A 23,135-nucleotide genomic window follows, 5' to 3' on the forward strand; every position below is an offset into this window, starting at 1 on the left:
TAACAAAAATAAATCTCTTCATGCATATGTATAGATATTAGTTACATTTAACCTACAGTCAGTCCAGTAATACCCCTGCAACTTATCTATATTTAGTATTCAACAAAACGTTTATATTACGCATAGCACAATTACATGTTTATATTCATATGGTTAGTTGAAATTCAGAAGAGAATAATTCTGCTTACATTGATGACACTAAGTGCATTTTTGTCGTAGTACTTCTTCTTCTCATATTTATCCCTGATAAAAAATTCCACAGCTCTGAAATAAGGTAACTTAAGGCAAAACATTAAAATAAAGAAGGTTTACAGTACAGAACATTTAACGTTACAGTCCAGGTAAGCCAGAAATGAAATGCTATATTAGCACACAGCCTCAGATTTAATTTGTATTTTAACACGGTACCATTCAGTGCTTGATATCACAAGGCTCCATAGCTTTGTCAACCTGCCACAAGTGATTTTGAATTAGTTCTCAAAATTAATGTGAGAAGTAATTTCACAAGGAGGACTGGTTCAAATTTGGTAAGATCTCTTTAAATTTTCCCCAGCTTTTTTGTACTTCAGACTCAAACTGAGGTGTGGGCAGAAGGGATGTTTCCTTCACTATAAGTCTCACTAGCATTCTCTACTGTGCTATTTGATTTTATAGTTCCTGTTGTTTATGGAGGCAATAAATATCTTCAGAAAGCTTCATTGAGGAGAGTAAAAAATCTGGAAGAACCCTCGAGGTTTAATCAGCATTTCTGTCTACCACTCACCTCAATTCTTATAAGCTTGAGAGAATGCAGAATAAAGGGGAAAGGAGGGCAAATCAGGAAAATGGCAATAAGCAGTGGCATAAACTCATTACAAACCACTTTGAAAAGCTGCTGTGTTTGGCCAAGGTTAAAATGGGCGAGAGATTTTTTGTACTGTAGGAGTTAGTTTCTATTAGCCAATTTCAAGATTCATGCCCAACACCAGTTATAATAGAGTACTAATATACTACTGTAGCTTCCTCGCTCTTCATTTATCCAACACCAATTCTGCAACAGGTACATTACAGGAGTGGTTTGGTCCTTTCTCAAAAGACTAATCTACACTGCACAAACATAGATGGGAAAGATGTCAGGGACTATCCTCTCAGACAAAGGAGAAGGCTGGATACAGTTCTTATTTTCTATTTCTCTCACTATCAAGAGTTAACATACAGTGGTGCCTTGCAAGACGAGCGCTCCGTTTTATGACGAAATTGCATAACGACAAAGTTTTTGCGATCGCAAAAGCGATTGCAAAACAATGTTTCCTATGGGTTTTTTTCGTTTTGCGATGATTGGTTCCCTGCTTTGGGAACCAATTCTCGCAAAACGACGATTTCCCTACAGCTGATTGGCGGTTTCAAAATGGCCACCGGGTAAAAAATTGGCCGCCCACTGTTTTCTGGGATGGATTCCTCGCTGCATGGGCAGCGAAAATGGCCACGCTATGGAAGATCTTCACTAGACGGCTTCAAGCCCATAGGAATGCATTAATCGGGTTTTAATGCGTTTCTATGGGCTTTTAAAAATCATTTTACAATGTTTTCATTCTACAGCGATTTCGCTGGAACGAATTAACATCGTAATGCGAGGCACCACTGTATTTACCAGACTCAACTCTTATCACAATGTTTTCCCCACGTCAACACTATTTAACTAAACATATTGTCACACCTATATGTATTATATTTTGATTCGGCTAGAAATTATATTTTTTTAAATCGATGCCAGCTGCACAATTTTGTTCAACTCTTCCTTTGAACCCATTATTTCTATTTAATCACTATGTAGCATATGCCCATTGTGAAACCATTAAGATGAACAGAACAGACAGAATCCAATGCAGGCATAACTTTGGTAGGCATTATGTGCAGGTGACAAGGATTGTGTGAGTCAATTGCATGATCAGTCACAAGTGTTCCTGTTGCAAGTGATTCGACAGTGTGCTTGCAGAAGAACTTTGTGAACAGCCCTGGCACTATTATGGCTACATCTTGTGTAATGCTGAGTTATGCAAAAATAGCCCACTCAATAGAATTTCAGCCACTATGTAATAATTCCATCTTTCTTTTTATATGGCATTGCACAAAGGATACTGATCTGTTTGAGGTCTTCGGAAGTTCTCTGGTAGATTAGCTTCATAAAGTAACCGTGCCTTGGTATTTCCCATGTCCTGCATGCACTGAAAAGGGGGCAGGGGCAAGAAAGGGATAGAAGGAAAGAGAGAGACATGACAATTGTAATTCTTAATTGAAACTGCTTAGACTGGATGCACTGCAATTTGAACAGTGCCACCTAAAAATAAGACCTAGTATGATTTTTCAGGATGCTCGTAATATAAGCCCTACCCCCAAAATAAATTCCAGTTAAGTGAAACCCCACCCTCCACTATTGTGCAGTATTGTGCAGCAACCAGAAGATGACCTGACTGTATTTGAATAAATGGAGATTGTTGTACATGAAAAAAATCCTCTGAAAATAAGCCCTAATGCATTTTGGAGCAAAATTTAATATAAGACCCTGTCTTATTTTCGGGGAAATATGGTACTATCAAGATCAGTGGGAGGAATTTCTAAGTAAATATGACTAAGTGGTCCTGCAATGGTATTAAAATGTGTAAATACACAGTAACAACTTTTTGAAATGGTGCATATCCCCATTTCCCAAAATCATGAAAGTCTTAATCCCACCCCCATGCATTCTATTCAGTGAACACAAGTATACCAACATACTTTGCATGCTTTGAGCAGGACAAAGGTATCACAGATGCTGGAAAAACCTAAAGCAAGTATCTAGACTAACTGCTTGCTACACATAGCAATATCTTACTGAAATCTCTGCATCTTAAATATCTTCTCGTTTTGTCAGTTCCCTGTTGTTGTTGTTGTGAACTCCTTTACAACAGATAATTGTTTTAGGTAGAAACAATGGACAAATTTATATGGCAAAAGCTGATGATCTGGCTACATTTTTTGGTGATTAAAAGCTCCTGCCCTGTCCCAAAGCTTCCAAATGCTTCTTTAGGGCAAAACAGAGCCCAAGAGCATTTCAGAACCTAAAACAGAGGGGTATGAAGCTTTTAATTAATTTTACTTAAATTTTAATGGTTCATGGGTAAATTTATGCCAGCAGAATTTTGTCCAATATATATTACCACTGTAGACTTAGATTACATCAAGAGGATACAGTTTTTTCAAATACCAGCAGGATTTAGGCTTGCTTAAGTGTACTGTGGGGTTATACAAATTCTTCTTAACCATCTACACACACATTTTGCTCTATTGGGGTGGGATTACATAAATTATAATATTTATTATTATTCTCTTATATAATGAAGAAAAGAATGTAACAGCACTGTTGAAAACATTTCAACTACTTTAACTTATAGGACTGCTTTCACTTAGCCATGATTCAATGTCACGAATGGAAACTAGAACAATCCTAAGTGATCCCTCTCCCCACTGCTCTCCTCAAGTGGCTGGTACTACAAATTCAGCAGAATTTAATTTCACTTTCTCCAAACCAAACATTTTGAAAACAGCAGCTTCTACAGAAAGCACTTCAAACCCAGTATCTAAAGCTGACTTATTTACAAACTGACTGTGATTTCTTGTTCATCTATATCAACAAATCAGAATTTGTGGGAAACGGCAGATGTCCTCTACTCAGGCATGAAGGCGGAGGACAGGACAGCAAATGAACCTGTAGTTTTGCTTCAGATTATGCACACAGCATTAAACCATAGTTCAGCATTTTACACAAATCATCCTACACAGATCATTGACTTTTAACATAACTTTAATTGTTTCTAAATTTTGGTGCAATGATTACTGTTATTTAGACTATTTCCCTTAGATTGCATTTTGACAACTGATTGTCCTGTTTGATTAAAATCTGTAGAATTTTACTTTAACTATTTTCATGGGTAAAGTACTCTTCGTTAAGAACCAGTGTCATTCACAGGCCATTGAAGTTTTCTGTTTTTGTTAGGAAAATAACTACTGTGAAACACACTCATTCTGTACACTGTTTTTAAAACCTTCACTCAAAGAATCAGTTACATGCGGTGAGATAGTGGGTTTTATTGTATTTTATTTACTATGTTTGTAGGCTACTTGAATCATACAAGGAGGAACAGTATATAAATATATTATTTAAATATTAAACTTAGAAGTGAGGAACCGTTCTCCATTCCTTAAACATGTATCTCCATGTTGGAAATGTTCAGAGATAAAAATTTAGTACATTGTTAATGTTATCAAGTAGAAAGATATATAACAAAATAGATGCAACATACAAGATATCAACAATAATTTTTCACAGTGGGGAAGCAGAAAAAACAACCGCATGTGCCAATCTTGTGCATATGAAACGACATCATACCAGAAGAAAGTGCCACAAAAGCACTTTTTTCAAGCACTGTTCAAGAGGCAGACATTATGATAAGCAGAAGTGCAGAAATCCACACAAAAAAGGCAAAATGCAGCTGCTTTATAGTATACTCCAGACTAGAATGCCTGGAACTACTAAAATATTGATGCTCTTTCTTTCTAAAGTTCCTTTAGAACTAAAAAGTTCCTTTAGAATGAGCAAAAATAATCTATTTAGCCTATAAGAGCTCTGGTGTGAACTTCCTGGAGTTTTTTTCCCTTCGTGCAATGGAAATCCAGTTTTCTTTTTACCTGTATTTGTTCTGGTGTCCATTGGTCCAGGTTGACAGATTTGACTCTGGATATATGAACCCCCAAATTTCTATGTATCCCTGCACATCTGATACAAATAAAGACGCCTGTATTCCAGGAAGCCCATCTTGGCCCTAAGGAAAATAGATTAAGGTTAAATTATTGCAAGATTGGAAGTTTTTCAGTAAGTTTTGTTTCAGGTATATAATTCACAATTTTAATTTTAGTCTCTGTTATTAACCACTGAAAAGCTCATGCTCTTCTTGCCTGTGTTTATAGTAAACCTTTGCCTTTACTTTTCAGACAGTGGTCCACTTGTATGACACAGCAAAGTTGCTTTTCAAAATTCATTGGAGGGGTATACTCACCATCACCCTCCACAGACCCTGTATCAGACCGAAGGTCTTGAAGAGCTATTTACAATGCATCTTTAGAGCAAATTTTCCACAAATAAAATTACTAACATCATTTATTCGTGGGTTTTAGCATCTTCAGTAATCTAAGCTAGCTAAGAGACATATTACATAAAACTCTGTTATGTGTTGCCAAGGTATACCCAATGTGTGCATCACAGGGATTTCAAGGTAATTGAAACATCGGAGGAGTGGTTTTACTAGTATGCCCCCATGAGTTCCCACATCTGAGTGGAAATTCAAATCCAGGTCCCTGATTCCTATCTCCTCACTCTATCTACTACACTACGATGGACACTCTATAGAAACCTCTATATCATCCTAATGTTACCATTGAAAAAGAGAAGAAACAGAGCCAGTTGTACTCACAATCCCCAAAATAAACTGTTCAAGTATCTATATTAGGAGCCAAGACATTTTTTAAAAGTATAATTACTGCAAAAAAAGGTATAACAAGACTCTCAAAAAAGTCTTTGAAGAATTTTCTTTTGTTTACTACATAGAGATGACTCATATACAGTGGGGTCTCTACTTAAGAACGTCCCTACTTAAGAACAATCCAACTTAAGAACAGCTCCATTTGCTAAATTTTGCTTCTACTTGAGAACAGAAATCCAAGATAAGAACAGGAAAAAAAACTTTCCTGCTCTTTTTTTAACCTTAGGTCATCTTAGGTTAAAAAAAAATTCTCCCCCTAGTGGTAGAGTACGTATTAACCAGCTTTGCATTAGTTCCTATGGGAACTAATGCTTCAATGTACGAACGCACCTCTACATAACAAAAAAACAGCCAGAACGGATTAATTGGTTTTCAGTCCATTCTTATGGGAAATTTTGCTTCAACTTAAGAACGTTTCAACTTAAGAACACCATTCCAAAACAGATTAAGTTCTTAAGTAGAGGTTCCACTGTAGTTTCTATGGACGGAAAAGAGCAGATACGGATTAAATGGTTTTCAATGCATTCCTATGGGAAATGCAGATTCAACATAAGAACTTTTCAACTTGAGAACCACCTTCCAATACGGATTAAGTTCTTAAGTAGAGACCCCACTGTATATGGAATGATCCCCCTCCAATACAGAATTATTTATTCATGTGGTTTGTATGAACACCTTGCTGTACAGGAAATGAGGGAAAGCAAGCCTCATTTCCTATACAGGAATAAGAGTATCAGTACTCTGTCTACAAAAAAGGAACAAGCCACATGAAACATCCAGGAGATGCCGACTTGTGTTCTTGGGCCTACTAGCATGAAGCACCTCTAGGATCTAAGAACTGCTTCTGACATCCCTGAACAAGATGAGAATGAGAAATGCTCTCTGTTCTGCACACTTCTATGTAATGTTGGAAACTAACTTATACACAACTCTCTTCACAACTAAAAAGCACTAGGGAGAAAAGAAAACATGTGGTATTGTGGTTTTGTAGTGGAACCTGAAAGATACAGTTTCTCATCCCCATTGGGCTATGAAATTAATTGGCTGACCTTGAGCTAAACTTTCTCTGTCTCTCAAGTCTAGACTACATCACAAGGTTGTTAAGAGGATAAACTGGGGAACAAGAAAGTGATATATGCTGTCTTTAGTTCACTGGGAGAGACAGAACAAATGAATGAAATCCAGCATTTTATTTGCTTTGTTGACTATTACTATAAACGGCAGTTTTTGGAGCTTTCCAGAAAGAACCGAAAAGTCTGCCTACTTGCTTAAAAGCATAGCTGACGCTTGAGATGGAAGGATATTCAAAACAAAGAAATCTACTTTCAACAAGTGAAGCATGCTGGCGTCGTCTTAAGAAAATTCTGACTGTACCAAATATAAAAGTGGTAAAGTGTCTTGAAACAAGATTGATAGGTACATACTGTGAAAAGAGACAGGACTTGTATATTACTAGTGAATGGCTGTAAATTATCCATTTAGAAACAAAGTGGGCTTTGGTGTCTAACCCTCAGGCAGGCTTTTCTGTAGATTTTTTGAATGTATGAAAACCCTTTCAATCTACACAGTGAAGTCAGAGATGCCTTGAAAACATATAAATATAAAAATCTACTGGAAAAATTACTACAAAATATTAATGTCAAACAGGAGATGGCAAGATTAAACATTGATATCCTCGATGTCAGTGAACTAAAATGGACGGGAATGGGAGAATTCAATTCAGACAATTATCATATCTGCTATTGTGGGCAAGAATCCTGTAGAAGAAATGGATTAGCCCTCACAGTTAACAAAAGAATGGGAAAAGCTGTAATGGGATACAAACTCAAAAATAAATGATTTCAATATGAATCCAAGGCAGACCTTTCAACATCACAATAATCCAAGTTTATGTACCAACCACAGATGCTAAAGAGGCTGAAGTTGACCAATTCTGTGAAGACTTACAACACCTTTAGAACTAACACCAAAGAAAGATGTTCTTCTCATTATAGGGGTTGGAATGCTAAAGTAGGGAGTCAAGAGATAAAAGGAACAACAGGTGAGTTTAGCCTTGGAGTTCAAAATGAAACAGGCCAAAGGCTAATAGAGTTTTGTCAAGAGAACAAGGTGGTCATCACACTCTTTTCCAACAACACAAGAAGCGACTCTACACATGGACATCGCCAGATGGGCAGTACCGAAATTAAATTAATCATATTCTCTGCAGCCGAAGATGGAGAAGCTTTATCCAGTCAGCAAAAACGAGACCTGGAGCTGATTGTGCCTATGATCATTAGCTTCTTATAGCAAAATTCAAGCTTAAACTGAAGAAAGTAGGAAAAACCACTGAGCTAGTCAGGTATATTTATTTATTTATTTATTGGACTTATATACCGCCCCATAGCGCTACAAGCACTCTCCGGGCGGTTTACAATTTTTAATTATACAGGCTACACATTGCCCCCCCCAGCAAGCTGGGTACTCATTTTACCGACCTCAGAAGGATGGAAGGCTGAGTCAACCTTGAGCCGGCTACCTGGGATTTGAACCCCAGGTCGTGAGCACAGTTTTTTAGCTGCAGTACAGCGTTTTAACCACTGCGCCACGAGGCTCAGTTTTATAATCTAAACCAAATTCCTTATGAATGCACAGTGTAAGTGAAGAACAGATTTAAGGAACTAGATTTGGTGGACAGAGTGCCTGAAGAACAGATTTAAGGAACTAGATTTGGTGGACAGAGTGCCTGAAGAACTATGGAAGGAGGCTCATAACACTGTACAGGAGGCAGCAACAAAAACCATCCCAAAGAAAAGGAAATGCAAGAAAGCAAAGTGGCTGTCCAATGAAGCCTTACAAATAGCAGAGACCAGAAGGGAAACAAAAGGCAAAGGAGATAGGGAAAGTTACAGAAAATGCAGTGCAGATTTCCAGAGAATAGCAAGGAGAGACAAGAGGGCCTTCTTAAATGAACAATGCCAAGAAATAGAGGAAAATAATAGGGAAAAACCAGAGATCTGTTCAAGAAAACTGGAGATGTTAAAGGAACATTTTGTGCAAAGATGGACATGATAAAGGACAAAAATGGGAGGGACCTCACAGAAGCAGAAGACATCAAGAAGAGGTGGCAAGAATACACAGAGGAATTATACCAGAAAGATCCGGATGTCCCGGACAACCCAGATAGTGTGGCTGCTGACCCTGAGCCAGACATCCTGGAGAGTGAAGTCCAGTGGAACTTAGAAAGTGCGGCTAACAACAAAGCCAGTGGAGGTGAAAGCATTCCAGTTGAACTATGGTACAGTGGTGCCTCGTATAACGAGCGCCCCGTTTAACGAAGAATCCGCATAACGATGTGTTTGCATATTTCTGACAGTTTAGGTCATAAAAATCCTTGCCTTAGTCATGACTCTCTTCTCAACTTCAGCATAAAAGTATCTGTTCATCTCCCCACCCCAAGATGTAATTATCATCTATACTGTTACGAGGAGCACATCAAATGAGAAAAAACTAAACACAAGGCTGAATCTTATTTTGATACAAAAATCATATCAGGATACTTGTGAATGCTTCTAAAAGACACAATTGGAGAATCTAGGCTTATTTCCTCTAAAGGCAACAGTCTTGGGTTCTGATATATGTCTCTTTCAAAGGCAGGACCAATATCATTAAGTAGCATCAATAAATCCCCTGACCCAGCAAGGGGTAATCTGATGCAAAAGAGGGAGAGGCATCTCTAACACCCAGTGCCTGGAGTAGGGCATGTTACATTTGCTTCAATCTAGTATTAAATAAGCTTACTGTTTCCTTGAAGTCTCCTCCTTAGTTTGGAAAATCCTTGCTCAATTGATTTGATGGGATAGAGGGGCCAAGTGAATGGGTGAAGTATAAATAAAGGGTATGAGATCTCTTGTAGGACCAAGACAGCTCCTGTTTTTACACAACAGTCTTTGGCCCACATTAAAAACTAAAGGATGAGCAGTTGAGCCAAAAGTGCCCTTCTGCGCACACAAAGAAACTTCTGCCATGGAAGGAATATTGTACACACTGCACTAGAGTTTTATATTAGGTTTGAAAACATAGCCGAGGCTGTTCTTCCATTGCAAATTCTTGTACCACCAATTGCATGAAAGCTGTTACAGAACCTTACTGCATGAACCATGGATTTGCAGAAAATCATTAGCAGCTATTTGCCTTTCCTTCATAGTGCTTTGAATAGAGTTCAATGACAGATTTTCTAAACAAAATGCTAGAACTGAGCTTTTTAAAAAATTCACTCACCCCAAAATTATATCTGTCAGACAACTGAATAACAATAAATTGTTACTGTATCATGGTTTCCTATGCTAATTACCAGAAGATAAAAATATATTAAATAGAAAATTGCTATGTTTACTACAATGCACATATTATATGTTTGTATTCTGCTAATGCATAACATATCTGACAACTAACACAAATTTCTTCTTTCTTGCTCAAAGAGTGTCTAACAGTGTTTGTTTGAGGACTGTTTCACAGGAGACTGTGCCACTGAATTATAACCAAAGAATAGGAAATCTGAAAGAGTGCTGAGAATACAATCAGCAGTTAATACAGCTTATTTCCATTTGATGTTTTGTGGACTAAACTGTTAAAGAATTTGTACAGCAGAAATTTCAAACATAAGCAAACAAATTAAAGGTGAATTATATGTTTTAACTCAAAGAATATTTTTCAAAATGACAGGCATACAGTTCAAGGTACAGCCTAGCTTTCATGTCAAATAAAACAAACTTTCTTCCTTTTTGGCTGAGTGTGAGGAAGAGAGCCCTTCACTTGTTAAGCTCTTCTTGTCTGCAGTAGAAGCCCAAAGGAGTGATCAAGCAGAATCAACAAGCTGATTGCTCATAATAAGTATGTATTTTAAAAATTCTAGCCAAGACCAGTGTTGACACCTGTTATATTACTGCCAAAAAACCCAACCCTCCTATCAACGTTCTTGATATCAATATAAAGAAATAAAACATTTTCAGATTCTTCCAATATTAACTTACTTTATTCAGTACAAATAACAAAAATAGGAACCATATAAAAACATCTCATTTGTGTAGCTTGGATTATTTTTATTACATTCTAACAAGTTTTTTATCCACAGCATAAACATATATTGAGAAACACTTTTATTTACACACTCTTTATGACATCTGATCATTAGGCACAGCAGGTAAATAGCATTCTTGGCATTAATCTATATTAGAGGTTCCAGTAACTCATCTACTCTTCATTACAGCCAGCCTAACAACACTCAGATTCACTAAACCAAATTAGATGTTTACTGATAAGTTTTATTCACTTGGATTAATAGCTCCATCTAGTGGCATAGTGAATTTGTACATATACAGAACAAGCAAATCTGCCCTTTAAAGGCTGCTGAATACTAGAACATTTTTGTAAAACAGCAGTACTCTTAGTAATTTTACATTCTTGGTGGCAAAACAGAACTTAATGTAGCCTTCATGTATGAACTATCATGCCTCTTTTACATGCATCTACTGACCAAGTTCCTGTGGAATAACCTTGTTACCTTGCATCTTTTCAAGGTCTATTCTATTTCTCTGTGCAATTATAAGGATGCCACAATCCCACAGACTTCTGTAACCACAATTTTGAAAAGTGCTATGAACCCATGGTTACCTACCAGGCAAACAAGTGAATCTTTTAGTAGCAAGTCAAATGCATTTACAGACATACTACCCCCAGTTTGACTCTTCAACAGCACTACGTAGCACCATGAAAGAACACATCTCAAGAACAGAGAATTCCTTTCAGAAGCAGTAACCTCCAATCCCTTCTCTAAAATTGCTATTGTTATGGAATACCACTTGGAAGAAGCTTGAAAGCATGGTGATCACAAAACCCCACAAAATTCTAGACATCTCACTCTGCTCATTGCTAATTACACAATGGGACAAGCATCCAAATTACTAAAATATACATAGCTATTTGTACTACTACAGTATAAGATGTTCAAAATTAATTATTTGTTGAAACTATTGTTAAAAGAAAATATTTGTCCTTTTTTCACTAAAAACACAAGGAAACTCCACTAAATTCAGCAGCTGCAATCCAGCAGTGAGTTGGAATTTGCGTAGACCTGCTGAATTAATGAGGATTTGGTAAGTCAATTTCTCTGTAAATTCAACTGATTTAATGGTCCTATTCTACAGTGGCACCTCGATTTACGAACGTCCCTACTTATGAACATTTCAACTTATGAACAGCTCCGGTCACAAATTTTTGCTTCGACTTGCGAATGGAGCTTCCACTTACGAACAGAAACAGGCAGGGGAAAAAGGCGGGCAATTCAACTTTCTAACTGTAGATGGTGATGAGGCTGCTTGTTTGTGCTGTAGCTCTTTCAGCAGTTATAGGGTGTGTCGCAGTTGGAGGCTTGAGAGAGCCTCCTGCTTCGTGTGTGTGTCTGCAGGGAGGTAAGCTGCTGTTTTCTCCTTTAAAAAAACTGTTCTGGTTGGGTTTGGTGGCTCTGCTTCGGAGCGAGTGTGTGTGTCTGTATTTTTTGAGGGTGTTTTTCCTTCTTATGCCTCAGCAATGGAGGTGGCTCTAGTGTCTGTTTTTTGAGGTTTTTTCTTAAAGCCTCAACAAGGGAGCACCTTCCGACTCGGCTTGCTGGGCTCCGGAGGAGCAAGGCGGGCAGGCAGGCGAGCGCTTCCCGGACAGGTTCGGCCAGCCTTTGAGGCTCCCTTTCTCTCCTGGGTTTTGTTTTGTTTTTTGCAGCCCCAGCGCATTCCTATGGGGCTTGCAGTGTTTTCTTGCTTTATTTTTGGGGTATTTTTTCTTCGGCCAGAATGGATTAATCGGTTTTCAATGCATTCCTATGAGAAATGGTGCTTCGACTTACGTATGTTTCGAGTTAGAGACATTGTTCCAATATAGATTACTTTCATAAGTTGAGATACCACTGTAGTTGTGGCTTACTACTGGAATTTAGCCAATATTTCATAAAATGTTCACAAGACTTTCAATTCACTTCCAAATGCTTATAAGCAACATATCTTCTAATTTTCATACCCTCTGACGTGCGCGACTTCTCCCCTGCATGTGCATATAACTCTGCCCCCCAATGTGTTGGGTTTCATTGCAACTGGAACATAACGCGATAGCTGCACAGAGAAAGACAGTGGTGTGGAAGCGGAGCCATGCATATGCGCATGCATGCCCAGTTTGCTTATAAGACATATAGCTCTTCCACCAGGCTTTCCCAGAGCACTAGGATCTCGCCTTCCCTTTTTACCATTCTTTTTGCCATGCCCTCCATCACTCTTTTAATCACTTTTATTGCCATCTGTTTTAATTTCCCTAATGATGTATTACTTTATTTTTATTGTGTTTTTAATATTAACATCTTTATATTGTTGTTAGCTGCCCAGAGTGGCCTGGTTGCCAGATGATGCGGGACATAAATTCAAATAATAAATAAATAAAGTGTGCTGCTACTGGAAAGCTCAGTCACAATGATTTGAACAAAAGTAATGTGGAACTTGATTTTTTGAGGAAATCTTTTAGTACCTGGTATTAACTATCCAACATTTTCTGTTGCTGTTCTGGGAAAGGCTCTATAAGAGAGCCACAAGAACAAACAACAAAAGGACCCTAATACAGAATCTTAGCCAACTACATTTGTTGTGATGGAGATTCGTTACCTGTATGCCTCTTGTGTTAGATGAATGCAGAGAAGCTCCTCTTCTAGAGTATGCAAAGTACAGAACCTATAAAATGCGACTAAAGACCATAACGTGCTGTCATCTGAAGTTATTCAATTCTTTTAAAAAATCTCTGGTTTATGAATGTGACATATTGTGCTTCTGCATCCAAATTTCAAAATGCCAGGAAATGGCCTGTTGTTTTTCCACAATATTGTGACCATATTGCTAGCAGAATAAAGGATGCCAAGCTTTACATACCAAAGGGCAGCCTGAGTGTCGACAACACCAATGGCAACAGTCAAAACGGTCTATAAGATGTGCTCGGTCTATAAGATGTGCTTGCTAACATTCATAAAGTGACAGTATGCAAGAGAAAAATCACACAAGCTGACTCCTTTTTTCAACAGTTAACAATTTCTCATGCAAACACAAAGCAATTCTCATGGCTGTTTTTCAACAAGTGTGAATGGAAATGAACACTAGAGGTGCCATCAAAACTTAACATGAGATGCTCTTGGTTTCCAAAATCTGAGCAGAGCTATTAATGATAAGACAGTTTTGAAGTTATTAACTGACATAGTCAGTGCACAACTTGATAGCATATAACACCTTTGGAGGTTTTTTTTCTCAATTACCAAACAACTGTATAGTGATAAGACAGGTGAAATGGTTGAGACTATGACTGGGTATGGACACCAAAGCTCTGTTAACATCAAGCAAGATATTCCTAGCCACAAAAAAGCAGTAATTTCACAGCTTAAATTAGTGTGCTTCTGAATATTTGTTCTCTATTCTTTTAAAAATACCCCTTAAAATATTTTTACAACAACAAAAATGCTTTGCAAGCACAAACCCTCTTTGTCTAGGAAAGAGTTAAAATTCAATCGAGCCCATTACAAAACATAAATATTATATCCCAACACAAGAATCATTTTTGGAAACAGACACAAACACACACACATTCTCATAAATTTATATTTCCAATGGTGATAGGTTACACTGTGTATTTCGGTTGTGATTCTATTTATCATTTATGTTTTTGTTATATTTTGATATATATATAAAAAAAGAAACAAAATTCAATTGGGTCCTGAGTGACAGGATTAAAAGTTCAAATTACCCCCAAAGATGAAGCTGATTTCCCCTTCGAAAATTTGTTTCAGGAGTCTGGTCCCAGAAAACCTGAGATACTATTTACTGAAAGCACTCAGGGCTGGGACAAACACACTGCTCTGTGCTTTTCTAATACAGAAATGTTTTGAATGTGCTTTATAAAATCATATGCTAATTCCGTGGAGGTATATGGAAAAATGTCCCCTGCTCTGACGGACTGTCACCCCATTACCTTCTTTAAAGCAAGCCCTTTTTAAAACTCTTTCTATTATAGCTGTGAACTTTTGCTGACCAGTAATTCTCCTGCACTCATACAATACATTGTAATATCTGCCTGGTAAGCTTATACCACACACTCACAGTTTATAACAAAGCCACTGTTTGTCCCATTTGAAAGGTCTGTTTTGAGGATTGGTATGTTAGCCTCTGCTGCCTGGATTCTTTTCAATTTTTTTTAAAAAGTATGTAGGCTCAACCATTCTCTCTGAAAATAAGCAAGACTGGTATTTTCAATTTATATATTTTAAATCTGGGGACTTTTAGGGTTGCCTGTTTCAGAATGAGGGAGGAACAGTTTTACTTTTTAAAAAAATGATACCTTGAAAACCCTTTGCCCAGCAGGTTAGGCACAGAGCAAAGAGCAGTCAGTCTGCTACACCTATGCCAAATTTGGTGTATAAATATGTTTGTGTGTGTGTGTACAAAATTCTTCTTTGCACCTCCAGACACAAGAAATCTTGCACTAAAGCCTAGAAAACTTGTGCCAAATAAAACTATTTAATTTTTAAGGTGCTATAGGACTCTATTGTGCTGGTGCAACAGACAGTACAACCACAGTCTCTGGAAACAGAGATAGGAACAAAAGTGTGTGCAAGAACCTAGAGAAAGTGGGTCTCACACCATGGCTTTTAAAATCTTGTGCATGGTGCCAGCCCCCACCCCTAGAAAATCCTGGAAGGAGATTGATGGCATGTAATTAGTATTTATCAATTACAAAGCACATCTGGTAGCTTATGGAGCTAAACCAAGTACTTCTGTTTTAAATTTTAAGTGATTCCTCCAATTCTGCACTACAACAACTGTGTGTGTTGTTTCCCATATTATCTCCCCCATGTAATAAATCTTTCTGCCAGAGGAGGGCATAAAATGAGTGCCATTTATTTTACTTAAGATACAGTGTAAAAGCTACCACTGTTTTACATTTGAATGTTTTAAAAAAGTTGAGACTGGTGAATATTTAGCAGAACGTACCTCCCAAAAATAACTACCCATCCCACACACTCTTTGCAGTCCGTGATGTTAAGAACTGTAACACCTAAGGAGACCAAAATTTCTACGTCTTGACCTCTTTCCTCTGGGACAAGCTTCTTATAGAGGTTTGCCAGGTGCCATCCCTTCCTACATTTAGGAAACTAATTAAGGCTGAATTATACAAAACTGCCTTCTGCTAATGTACATTTGTCCTGAAATGTTCAAATGTGTTTTAATTAGTATATTTTTATTTAAAAGTGGTTTTAACTATATTTAACTGCTGTTTCTTGTATTTACTATATATCGTTGCTATGCTTTTATTACATATTGTAAAGTGCTCAGATAGTGGCAACATTAATGGGGCAGTGTAGAAATGGAATTACAGTACTTAATTAACTAGAAAAAAAAAGAAAATTGTTTCTCTGGATTCATCTGAGTGCTGACCACATGAAGAATTAGCAGACATACATTGCTTTTCTGGAGAATAAGTAGTTGCTCGGACTGGATATACATCCCATAAAAAGAACACTGTCACACTTAAAAACTTAGGGAAACTTAAATGAAGTATGATCATACTTCAGAACAATTTTCCAGAAGTCGTCTGTCAGTGTAATTGATGAATAAGATATGGAACGAGATCAATTCATATGACAACCCCGTAAACCAAACTCAATGGGGTGAAACTCTCAGACCACCTTCTGGTAAGGAATGCCTTGGAAGAACCTAAGCCACAAAAACAACCAGGTTTTCTCCATCTGACCTTATCAAAGTGACTAGAATAACATAATATTCCTTGGTACTCAAATCTGTTCAGGGTGTCAATACAGTGGTGCCTCGCTTAGCGATGTTAATTGGTTCCAAAAAACACATCGCTATGGGAAAACATCACTAAGCGAAACACCATTTCCCATAGAAATGCATTGAAAACCGGATAATCCGTTCCAATGGGAACGGATTAACGTCCTTAAGCGAAACTCGCCATAGGAAACATCGCTAAGCGAAACGCGGTTCCCCCATTGGAATGGTTTTGACAGGTCCATTTTCGCTATTTTTAAAGTGTCTTAAAATGTTCAAAAACTGTTTAAAATGCTTGGAATCGTCAGTGCGCCCTGTAAAACTTTTGGAAACTTAATTTGGCTTTGTTCTGAGTCTTCGTTAATTTTTGGTGAATTTTTTCTCCCCCCATTGAAATGCATTGAACTGTAGCCAAATTAAGTTTGCAAAGCCAAATTAAGTTTGCAAAGGTTTTACAAGGTGCACTAACGATTCCAAGCATTTTAAACAGTTTTTGAACATTTTAAGACACTTTAAAAATAGTGAAAACGGACATCACTAAGTGAAACAAACTGTCATCGCTATGCGAGGCATGGTCCCGAACATCGCTATGCGAAATTGCCCCATTGGAAACATTGCTAAACGGAGCGCAAGATCGCTCCTAAAACCTCATCGCTAAGCGAATACATAGTTAAACGAGGCAATCGCTAAGCGAGGCACAACTGTACAAGCAAAAGGTGGAAAGCCAAACAATTTAAATAAATTTGGAAGCACATTTAATGCACTCCAGTCCTTCAAATTGTGAACAGAATGCCAGTTACACTCTGATTCCCAGTCTCAGTAAGAGAACTCATTCTTGCATGCCACTATCTACTGCAAATGTTCACTGCAACACGAGGGCACCATACACACAGCCCTTGACCCCACTAGATTGGGGACATGGAGAGGAAGACCTCTCTGCAAAACAAAACAAAGAATTTTACCATATACTTCACCCACCCTCTCAAACGTCCAGCCACATCCTCATTTCTAGACATGTCCGCACACAGAACACTCACTCTATTAATAGGAAAATTATTAAAATCCACATTTTATTTTTGCGTATAACAAAATTCTACAGAGATTTTATTATTTCAATCATCAGGATTTGACCTCAATAGAGTAAAAAAGCTTTCCAATTGGCCAATAGCAAATATATACAGTGGTGCTTCGCAACACGAATGCCTCGCAGGATGAAAAACTCACAAGACGAATGGTTTTGGCAATGGGGTTGATGACTCACAAGACAAATGTTCCTATGGCCATGCTTCGCAAGACAAATGAGCCTCGTGGCGCAGTGGTTAAAATGCTGTACTGCAGCTAAAACTGTGCTCACAACCTGGAGTTCAATCCCAGGTAGCGACTCAAGGTTGACTCAGCCTTCTATCCTTCCGAGGTCGGTAAATTGAGTACCTAGGTTGATGGGAGCACGGAGTGTTAACCGCCCAGAAAGTGCTTTACCACTATCGGGCAGTGTATAAGTCAAAACAACTGCAGCCGCATATAGCTTATCACTCTGGTTAGAACCTGCAATCTGAAGTAACTAACAGCTCAATATTCCCATTCCTGAATTAACAAAACATAACCTTCTGTATCCTTATTCAACATAATGCCTCACCACCCTAGACAAACACAGAGGACATGTGCTTGACTTCTTGCTTCTCTGATCCATGAAAGCTAACATTAAAATAAAATTGTTAGCCTTTAAAGAGCTTACAACATAAATTTTACTTCTACCATGTGATCACTGATCTTTACCTCATATAAACTCTCACATATTCTTTAGTAGTAGCTATGCAACATTTTACCCACTGTAGTGTAGTGGATAGAGTAATGGGCTACGATTTAGGAGGTCTGGATTCAAATCTCCACTCAGTCATAGAAGCTCACTGAGTGGGTGGAAATAGTAAAACCACTCCTGAAACATTTCAGTTACCTTGAAAGCCCTATTAGGGTCACTCTAAGCTAGTTGCACCTTTATGGCACATAACATGCAACATTTTACTCCTGGTTTTGTTCCTTTTTTATCTATCAAATGGCACATCCGCCATCATTCACTGCAAGTGACCCGTATACTTTCACCATTTATTGCAGACTTGTAAAGATCAAGACCTGTGAAATTCTAGTAAAAGACCACACTTGAAACAAGTTCTTTCTAAAGTAAATTCCCCAAGTACAGTTTCAAAGGTGTTTTGAAGTGTTTTGTCTCTCTAACAGATCTTTCCTGGGCTGAAAATCGAGGATACAGATGCTACTTCATTCTTCAAAGCTTCTTTCAGATGCCTCATTCATCAATGAATCTGACTTCTGATCAGTTATATTAGTGCTGACATACTTCTTGAGTAACTGTTTAACTCAAATATAGAAATACATGCTGTTTTATTACTATTTCTATATGCATCCATTTCGATAGTAAGCTTACTCTTTACTACTGCTAATTTATAGTTTACACTTCCAATACTGAAGACAACAGTGATGTTTCAGTTTTCTCGCTTGCTCATTAAAAAGTTTTATGAAACAGTGCAAACTTCTCCGTTGACATTACTGTTTGATATTAATGATACTTTTTAAATGTAAAATTATATGTATATTTACTAAAAATTACACTTTCAATATTGCTAACTGTAGAGAAATGTAAAGCCTAAAGGTTTTACCAAATTGCATCAGAGTTCATTCAAAAGTTGCACAATCTTTATTTACTGCACAAACAGGCTATAGAGTAGATATTATCAATTCTTGAGACCACCAGGTAGGCAGTGAAATCATCATACTCTCTTCTCTTTTTGTTTTTAAGGCAACTATTTTTAAATAAAGATAAGGCTCGTATAGTCTTATGAACTGTCTTAGGACAACCATGCAAAAACATTGAAACCTGAGTATTTGTGCCAGGTTTCTCCACTCTATTGGGTGGAGAAAGAAGACATTGATCACCCCAAGGGAGAACAATACCACAACAGTTACTTCACATCCAACTTCAAATTTGTAGGATTTAAAAAATGGTCATTAATTTGAATTAAAGAAAGGAGAACTGAGAATAATACAGCAGCAGTGATAGACTGAACAGCTGGTACCAAAGGTGGAAATGAGGGAAAACAAAACAGCCCTCATCCATAAAGCCCAATATCTTCCCTGCACACTTCCCACTAAGGCAATAGGAGGGGCTCAGACTGAGGCCAATATGCATATGTTACCCTTTGCAGCTGCCCTGCCAACAGTCTTGAGCAGTTGCAGGGCAAAGAGAAAGACTTTTGTTGCTGTTTAGAAAGCCTTTCTGCATTCTGTAGTAGTCTTCTTTTTCTCCATTCTCTCATTCAGCTTAGTTTAATAAAATTTTCTAAAATATTATTACATCATGAGGATTGAATATGTGTGTAAAAAACTGCAGAAAGATGACTGTTGTACAGGCTTTGAGTGGACAGTTCATACCGCCAGGATGCTGCATAGTCTCCTCCCACCAAGTCATAGCCATTTGTGTGTTCTTGCATCCATGGATTTCATTTTAAAAAAATCAATTATCTGGAAACATGATCTTGATTTTAAAACACACACAAAATGTTACAGACCTAGGGAAGAAGTGGGTCAGAACACCTCCTAAACAATACAAGGTGGTTGCCCCTGATTTGTAAACGCTTTAATTGGGTACAGAGTGGATATTAATAAAGATATCTAATAAAATATATGAAGGCTGAGATGTGGATAGAAATTCCCCTCCCTAAACATGTTTTGTTATATATATAGTTATATATAGTTTTTTATATATAACGTGTTTAGGGAGGGGAATTTCTATCCACATCCCAGCCTTCATATCTTTTATTAGATATCTTTATTAATATCCACTGTGAAGGACAGGAGGCTAGTGAGCCGTCTTCAACCAAAAGTGTACAGGAGGAAACGAATGGATGTGCAGAGGGAGTGCTTATAGAGATAGAAGAGGAAGGAGTAAAAGAGAAGGTGATAGAAGTATGTCTGGTGGAAGACAAGGAGGAGGACAAAGGGGAGGAGCAAGATAGCGAGGGAGGAGGTTATAAAAGAGTGGGGTGATGCACGGGAGTTTAGAGTGGGAACAGACCAGACACAGAAAGTTACTAGAGATTGTGTGGTTCAAACAGAAAAGAATGAGGAGATACCTGACAACATCTGTGATCTGTTAAAGGATTTCCCTAACCTGAAAACCAGTGGAGGATTGCTCCCGGATCCAGGCTTACCTAGTCACAGAGGGAAGGGGGTTAGACCACTAGAATGGACGGTGGTGGTCTACCCCCACAACCAAGGTGGAGGGAGGAAAGTGATTCATCCCAGTCCCTCTTACAACAATCCACCTCTTGAAGGGGACTGGGCGAGACATCCCTGTTGTGGGACAGTATGCACGGTAAGGAGTACCCCCTTGAGGGTGATAACCGATCACAAGCTCTTTGGTCCAGCCCCTATGTAAGAAGTGACCTGTTTACGCCAGACACTAAGATTTTAAGTTACAAGACGATACCCGAATTGAGCTGTTTTGACCCGTTTTAGTTGAATCAGAAGTTGATGTGAATAAAGTTGAGCCCGTTGGATTTTCAAAACCGCCGCCATCTCTTATTCCTGCCAAAATGAGGGAACCATCACCAGCTCATGAAGAACCCGATCACATCCACTCTGTATATATATAAAACAAAACATGCAGAGTATCTAACAGGAAAACTGTAAGTTCAGAATTAAAGAAGTGGGGATCCTATTTTGTCCTTCAGAATTACTGAATTTTTTTCTAAGACAAGTAATTAGTCAAAATCCATTTTATGAAGATATTTTAATACAAAATAACCTACAGCATTGAAGAAACATTCTTATACGTATATTATCTAATCATCTTGAAATGTTTTGCCAGTTTCTAATTTTGCAACTCGTCGTCATTTAGTGATGTCTGACTCTTCGTGACCCCATGGACCAGAGCACGCCAGTCCCTCCTATCTTCCACTGCCTCACGGAGTTGTGTCAAATTCATGTTGGTTGCTTCAATGACACTGTCCAACCATCTCATCCTCTGTCATCCCCTTCTCCTCTTGCCTTCACACTTTTCCAACATCAAGGTCTTTTCCAAGGAGTCTTCTCTTCTCATGCGATGGCCAAAGTACTGGAGCCTCAGCTTCAGGATCTGTCCTTCCAGTAAGCACTCGGGGTTGATTTCCTTCAAAATGAATAGGTTTGTTCTCCTTGCAGTCCAGGGGATTCTCAAGAGTCTCCTCCAGCACAATTCAAAAGCATCAATTATTCTGTGGTTAGCCGCCTTTATGGGCCAGCTCTTGCTTCCATACATCACTACTGGAAAAACCATAGTTTTGACTATTCAGACTTTTGTTGGCAAGGTGATGTCTCTGCTTTTTAAGATGCTGTCTAGGTTTGTCATCGCTTTCCTCCCAAGAAGCAGGCGTCTTTTAATTTCGTGGCTGCTGTCTCCATCTGCAGTGATCATGGAGCCCAAGAAAGTAAAATCTGTCACTGCCTCCATATCTTCCCCTTCTATTTCCCAGGAGGTGATGGGACCAGTGGCCATGATTTTAGTTTTTTTTATGTTGAGTTTCATACCGTTTTTTGCACTCTCCTCTTTCACCCTCATTTTGCAACTATTTACTACAAAATTAAAGAGTGTACTCCTATGCATGCTACCTCAGAAATGAGCTCCACTGAACTAACTGTTTTTTTTAAATCAAAAGATATGTATATGATTGTACTACAGGGGATTTATACACCTGAAGCTACTATCTCACATACCCTGTTTCCCTGAAAATAAGGCCTAACCTGAAAATAAGCCCTAGTATGATTTTTCAGGATGCTCATAATAAAAGCCCTGCCCCAAAAATAAGCCCTAGTGAAGTGAAACCCTGCCCTCCACCATTGTGCAGCAACCAGAAGATGACATGACTGTATCTGAATAAACATACTGTAGATTGTTGTACATGAAAAAAATAAAATATTCCCTGAAAATAAGCCCTAATGCATTTTTGGAGCAGAAATTAATGTAAGACCCTGTCTTATTTTCGGGGAAACACGGTAGCTCTTCAGTGGCATAGTTCTGTCATTTTCATTACGGTGCCAATTTGCCTTGATCATTCACTCAACATTTCATCATTTGTTACTCAGAATTCCAAGATAAAACACTACAGTACTAATTGAACATAGAAATTGATTTCCTCAACTAGTGTAGAAAATACTATTTTAAGTTTGCAGGAGCACACAAATCGCTAGGACAGTTCCCTGATCAAACAAAATGATTTTTTTTCTATAAACCTTCAAAGCATTAGGAAAATTACATGGAAAGAACATACTCAATTTGGAAAACTAAGTAAGGAACGCAGCTGTTCTATGAACTGAGTCATTGCAACATTTAGTGTTTCTAGGCTCAAATTATTCTGACTTCTGAAACGATTCCTTCTTTTATTCTATTTCAACACTCAACACAAATAATTCATTATCCGTTAGAGAGTCACCTTGCTGATGTGTATTAAGATGAAGCAAACATCAGCTCACTAATATGATTCATTTCTCTGCCTTGTTATGTACAGCAGAGGAGGGACAAAGCCAAGGAAATGTCAAGGAAGTTCTAGGTAAAACACTATATATAACAACAAAGCCTGTTTCCCTGACTTTGAAATAATGAAACAAGCTAATTTATTCAAGGAATTGTGGGCTTCTTTAATACTGGAAGTCTCTGTATACAGTATATTCTTTCTCAGAATTGTTATTA

At 37.9% G+C, this 23,135-nt stretch overlaps 1 protein-coding gene across 2 annotated transcripts in view; it reads right to left on the bottom strand.

The window, feature by feature from the left end:
• Positions 1-23,135, bottom strand: part of SMAP1 (small ArfGAP 1) — a 75,988-nt gene that overhangs the window by 46,820 nt on the left and 6,033 nt on the right. For both annotated transcript variants that reach the window (XM_073000039.2, XM_073000042.2), the window contains exons 2-4: positions 4,705-4,838; positions 2,119-2,204; positions 189-264 (exon numbers count right to left, since the gene is read on the bottom strand). In XM_073000039.2, coding sequence (XP_072856140.1) covers positions 189-264; positions 2,119-2,204; positions 4,705-4,838 — 296 coding nt within the window. The remainder of the gene's footprint in view (positions 1-188; positions 265-2,118; positions 2,205-4,704; positions 4,839-23,135) is intronic.

The sequence above is a fragment of the Pogona vitticeps genome, chromosome 1 (assembly GCF_051106095.1).
Source record: "Pogona vitticeps strain Pit_001003342236 chromosome 1, PviZW2.1, whole genome shotgun sequence".
Taxonomy (NCBI): domain Eukaryota; kingdom Metazoa; phylum Chordata; class Lepidosauria; order Squamata; family Agamidae; genus Pogona; species Pogona vitticeps.